The sequence below is a fragment of the Lytechinus pictus genome, chromosome 3 (genome assembly GCF_037042905.1).
Source record: "Lytechinus pictus isolate F3 Inbred chromosome 3, Lp3.0, whole genome shotgun sequence".
NCBI lineage: Eukaryota > Metazoa > Echinodermata > Echinoidea > Temnopleuroida > Toxopneustidae > Lytechinus > Lytechinus pictus.
In genome coordinates, this window is record NC_087247.1 from 3,420,926 (window position 1) to 3,426,709 (window position 5,784).

At 37.3% G+C, this 5,784-nt stretch overlaps 1 protein-coding gene across 2 annotated transcripts; it reads left to right on the forward strand.

The window, feature by feature from the left end:
* The first annotated feature begins 242 nt into the window (after nt 1-242).
* Nucleotides 243-5,061, forward strand: LOC129257967 (uncharacterized). Of its 2 annotated transcripts, XR_010292868.1 has the most exons (4): nt 245-1,118; nt 1,737-1,908; nt 2,336-4,052; nt 4,209-5,061. XR_010292868.1 is itself a non-coding variant. In XM_054896416.2 (3 exons), the coding sequence occupies exons 1-3, from the start codon at nt 900-902 to the stop codon at nt 3,040-3,042; spliced, it is 1,098 nt and encodes a 365-aa protein (XP_054752391.1). In that variant the 5' UTR covers nt 243-899; the 3' UTR covers nt 3,043-4,168. The 2 variants fall into 2 exon arrangements, 1 of the variants encoding a protein (XP_054752391.1); XM_054896416.2 differs by lacking the exon at nt 4,209-5,061 and having other exon boundaries at nt 243-1,118; nt 2,336-4,168.
* Nucleotides 5,062-5,784: the final 723 nt, after the last annotated feature.

The following is a 5,784-nucleotide window of genomic DNA, read 5'->3' on the forward strand; positions in this document are numbered from 1 at the left end:
CTCAGAGGCTGCCGATCGACCGAAGCGGTCACTCTAATAATAGTATTGTCCTCGGAAGACAATTACGATAAGACGCAGAGAAGTCTTCGATGCGAAGATAATCAATAGATTTGGATGGATTAAGGTGAGGATTATAGGCACAACAGAAGCCTTGGGTGGGAGTTAATAGAATAACTGTGAACAGTTTTATCGATAAGGGGGCTGTACAGATAGGGGTATATATATACAAGGGGTTGGTTGTTAGGATGCAAAACAAACCGCACTACTGACGCAGGCTACACACCAAGTCAAGAGGACACATGCACATTCATTTATATTATTCACATTTTTGAGAGAAACATTGCTTGTAATAAATTGATCTGGTACGAAATATTGGAGTGAAATTGGACTAATTGCACTTTGGAGCTTGTAATACCTGATAATACTCGTTTAAAAAAAAAAAAGATATACTCGTTTTGAAGAAAGGAACACACGCTATCAACATAGAACGTTTGCACGAGCATCATAGGCATGTTGTTCTTTCGCAGAACCTGAGATTTGGAAGACGCTTTGTATTTTTCTTTTGAGAGGAGTTCTCCATTGTCTTTCAATATATTCTTCAAGAAACAACATTTTGATAATCTGCTTTGAAATATCAAGCTAGCTTGTATAATCTCGACATTAAAAAACACTTCGAACGAGAACGTCAAATTGCATTTGTTTGCGGCCAGTCTAATCTGTAAGTGAACTTGTTGAAAAAATATTCGATTGAAGCATGGCTGGATAAATCTATATAAAACTTTTACTTTAATAAATACCAAGTTTTGAAAGTTTTCTCAGACACCCGTGAAAAGATACACAGTCTCGTTTGGCAACTCTCAGTATCAGCACAGACAGGTGAGGGTGAAAGAAATTCAAAGATGATGGTAGTTGAGCATGCCAGTCGCCCTGCTACCAAGCAGCATGGGGAGACTGACAAGGACAAGGATGGGAAAGAACGAAAACCTCGGAACTCTGGGGATATATTGGCCCGACGTCGCTTCGAGAACATTCGGAAGCATTCGGCACGCACTCGACATCGTACCGGTATCGTCAACACCGGTGAAAAGAACAGACTGACAATCGTAGAAAATCAAATGGTATGTCAAATACTAATCTCCGATATTTTTGTTTAATTCTTTTTTCTTTTAGAACACAGCAGATCGTAAGGGTGAAAACCAACAAAAAATCCTTATTTCCATGTACTACATTTGTTTTTCAAAGTATAAAGACTCTACCATATTTTCGTCACACAAAGAATCGCCTGACTTTCAGGCTCATCTACAGTTCATACATCCCAATAATGGTACATGTAATTGTAATATGACATCGGTACTGAACAAAAACCTTCATTATGGCATATAGTACCAAAAATGAAAAAGTCTTCGATAACGAAATAAAGTTTTTACAATTGTGTTGAAGAAATCGTATTAGAAAATAATATATGATTTTTTTTAAATTGGGATATGTAAACATTGCATCTTGCATTGGCCGATCGATGTTCAATGGTGCGTTCCGAGCATGTCCAGTCTCACCATCGGAACCGACTCCAAACCGACCGATGGTTTGACAATGGAAATAAGTTTATAAGTTTTGTAGGTCTGGAGTAACTTTCGCCGATGTGACTGGCGTAGGCCCGGGGATCAATTGTAGATCCATTACTCTTTCAACCACCTACACAGTTGTTTAATATTGAAAATTCCAATCATTTCTTGTAGGTGAAGGCACACAAGGTGGCGGAGGCGAGGATCCAGCGCATGAAGCTCCAGCTTAGGCGGGAGCTCCACGAGATGGAGGCTGGGAGACGAGCCCTCAGGAGACGCTCCATTTGCGTTAGAGATGAGGACAGGGATAGAGATAGACAGGATCTGTCAAAGTATTGCCAAAGAGGTAGGCATGATATACTCCTTTTTAATTCATAACCGTCATTATGACGAGAGATCACTGTAACCATGGTCACACAAAGTAACAGAGTAATATTTCAAATGAGCTGGTCTAGGTATACCCTAACGCTTGATCAAGATGTCCTACAAATAACCAAATGCATTATCATTTCATTATTTTTTTGAGGAGCGAATTTCTCATAAAATTGTTTGTTTCATGCATTTATTATAAATACAAATTTACAATAATGGTAAAAAATGAAATGCGATAAAAGCTATGGATTATAGATATGATTTTGCAAGTACCGATAATCAAACTGGGCAAGCTATCATCATGCTGACTATCAGGTCGTGGGAACATTTAAAGTGCGATGTCACAATAAAGTCATGACATTGTTCAATATTGTATGTCCCCTTTTTTCACCCCTTCCTAGGGCGTTATCTTTATGCCATGCGGAACGAGGTGAAGACGCAAAAGGAAGATATGGATTCTTACAACGAACGTCTCGAGAAGGCGAGGAAGATGCTACAACCAGCTAAGAAGAACAGCTCATTAGCAATGGATCGAGGAAAACTATTAGGACTGGCACCGTCCAATTCCTATCTCAAGGTGGGTCGTCGTATTAGCGTGGTCGAGGCACCACCTGCAGCTAAGCTTCTCGCCTTTCAAGACAGCGACGATGACGACGACGACATCGAGGAGATCTCAAAGGCGATGCCGGTTAAGATAAATCTTGAGAAGAGTGATCTTAGGGCGAAGTCTCTAAGCAGTACCAAGACACCGCCGCCTTTTGACGTGAATCAGTTGAGGAAAGAGTTTGGACCTGAGATGCGGAAAGCCTTGGAGAGTTTGATGATGGATGACCCTAGCGTCATGCTGGCCATGCCCGTTTCGAGGGAAACAACTCGAGGAAGCAGAAGAGACTTTGAGAATTATGGGACACTGGAGCAACTCGCAGATGCAAACAGACCAAACGAAGGGTCACAGCCGGACAATCAGCCTCCAGAAAAGACTGGAGATGCTGGGAAACTTAAACTGCCACCGGTACAGGTGGAGAAATCGCTGGTTGGAAGGATTCCAAAGAATCACAAAGTAACTGCTGCCGCCAAACCTCTCCTGAGTACAGTTACAGAAACATGAACAAAACAATTTGTGGAACGCACACTGACTCAGGAATCAGCAAAGGACGCCGAAGACCGTTGATAAAACTTATCAACCGTTAAGTAGAAGGACATCAAAAAATATCTTTGTTGTCGGTTTTCTCTGTAGCTCCAGGTGACAACTTTGAATAATGAACAATCAATATCGAGGTATACAGAAGCTCTGGCAAGCAAATATAAAGCTACACATTCGTCCGTCCCGTTCAACAATATAAATTGCACTTTTTTAAGACAGTCGAAAGCCTCTCTTTAATGGTTGTGGTAAATTTCATAAAGTATAATGTCTAGTCTAGTTTGCTATATGATTCTAATATGCGTGTCATAAAGCGGTTATGGTGCGATTTAGATTCACATTCAATAATGAGTGCCAGCTCGGAATCATCATTTTTACATAACGAGATGGGGGCCATATTGACACTCGCTCTGAGAACAACAATATATAGCAACAACAAATTGATACATAATGTAATAATGATTATCAATCGGCTATTCTTCAAGCATGTCATATGATGGGAGCGCCAGAGCTTTCCATGTTCTTGGTTTTCATGATATCATTGGCTTGCATTATTATCATATCCGGTGGCGAGAACACACTCTATCTGTTCTGAATCCCCTACTCAGTAAAAAAAAGATGTTTAAAATTTATACAACAATGTTCGCTATATAAACCTGACAATAGTTGTTTAACAGTTTAAGAAACAGTGCTTAATTTATTGAGAATTACATATTAAAAAATAAACTCTGTCGTTTGAGATTTTAAAACTTGTTCCACCCGTTTACACAACTATAATGTATGTTCCTAAAGTAAACAGCGTTGTATGAAAAATGAAAAACATCGTTTTTATGAGCGTTTGCATATTTGTATTTATCACATTATCATAAACGATTCCAATGCGAACATTCAAGGCCATCCCCAAAATTAAGTTAGATATTTGTTTGTATCCCCCGCCGTCCCACATAGTAAAATCGCATTTTACAATTTCATACAAAGTTTTTTTATTATATGAACCTTACAGTGGCTGTTTAACAGTTTAAACAATCATGCTTAACTTATTGAGAATTAAATATTAACAAACAAACTTTATTGTTTGAGATTAAAAAAATTAGTTTACACCCTTTAAACCACTACTGTAAGGTTCATACAAGAAACAGCGTTGTATAAAAAAATATTCACCGTTTTTACTGTGTAGAATGGCTTATATTTATTTTATAATTACATTTATCAGAAAACCTTGCCATTTATCATTTTAAAAAAATCTAGAAATGAATGTTACTCATTATGCGGTGTGTATACCATGATTTTTTTGTAGAATAAAATGAAAATAATAAACAACAAATATTTTGCCAAGGTTGTATAAATAAATCGCTTGTCTCTCGTCTCACTTAGCCAATGCTTGGATGATATTTATGAAATTATTTTGTGTTTAATTCTAAAATGTATATCACCCTCCTAAAAAACCCAAATAAAACGGTACCTTTCCCATAATCAAGACGTAATTCTCGCCGGCATATATGGGTCCCATTGCATAAAAGTTACTATTATTTGTCATCCAATGGTAACTACCATGCTAATGCTGATCAGTAGCCAATCAAAATCAATGATTCCATGCAAGTTACCATTGGATGGCAAAGTTACTATATTGGTAATTTTTACACAATGGGGCCCAGAGTGAATTGATAAAAGTTTAAAGTATCCAATAAATTCAAATTTTACCATTAGACCCACAGAAAATAATTGAAAATAATAAAAAAAACATATTTAATATTTTTCTGACACTTCCATGAAGTTTTTCGTCAATCCATACTTAACGTCACATCTCATCTCCTAAACAATAATTCAATTCACAATGTTTTTTTTTTCTGTGTAATATCATCGGTTCCATTATGTAATAATGTTATTCACACGCTTCACCAACAAAATGACTCATTCAGTTTTCCAATGATTATGTTCATTGTAACAAATTCATATTAAATCAATGAACAAAATAAGAATGTTGCCAATAAGACAGTTGTCACAAAGCGACAATGTACCCTAGTGAAATTTCACTGTACAGAAAATCAACTCCTATAATGTTCTAAATTCTTGAGCAGGAGCGAAGCTACATGGGTTCTGGGGCGACCTCCCCTGTGGTATTCAAGTAGAGAAAAAAGGGAGAAAGAGGAAGAAAAGGATAGAAGGATAGAAAGAAAGAATGAAAGAAAAAGAAAGGAAAGAAAGAAAGAAAGAAAGAAAGGAAGGGAGGGAGGGAGGGAGGAAGGAAGGAAGGAAGGAAGGAAGGAAGGAAGGAAGGAAGGAAGGAAGGAAGGAAGGAAGGAAGTAAGAAAGAAAGAAAGAAAGAAAGAAAGAAAGGACGGACGGACGGAAGAAAGAAAGAAAGAGAGGGAGAGAGAAAGAAAGAAAGAAGAATATAGAGATGCATAAGTTGTGTAACTTTATACTACCCCTATATTCAATTGATAAAGAATGACGTTACCTTTTGTTCGCCTTGGACCTTAAATCCTGGCACTTTGCCTGATATTGAATCATCAGTCCATTCAATGGTTTTTTTACAAATTAGTTACAATCTGAAACACTCAATGGTGCCAAAACATTATGAAACTCGTTTTAATATGTTATATTGCTATGAAACATTCAACTTTATTGTCTTGTTGCCAGCATATCCAATATTACCAAAGTGTTTATAAACCGTATATAAAATAATAACTCACTTTTGATGTCTGT

Coding starts and splice junctions, on each gene's coding strand:
- LOC129257967 (XM_054896416.2), top strand. CDS start 900: ATGATGGTAGTTGAGCATGCCAGTCGCCCTGCTACCAAGCAGCATGGG. Junction 1,119..1,736: donor CAATCGTAGAAAATCAAATG/GTATGTCAAATA, acceptor CATTTCTTGTAG/GTGAAGGCACACAAGGTGGC. Junction 1,909..2,335: donor GTCAAAGTATTGCCAAAGAG/GTAGGCATGATA, acceptor ACCCCTTCCTAG/GGCGTTATCTTTATGCCATG.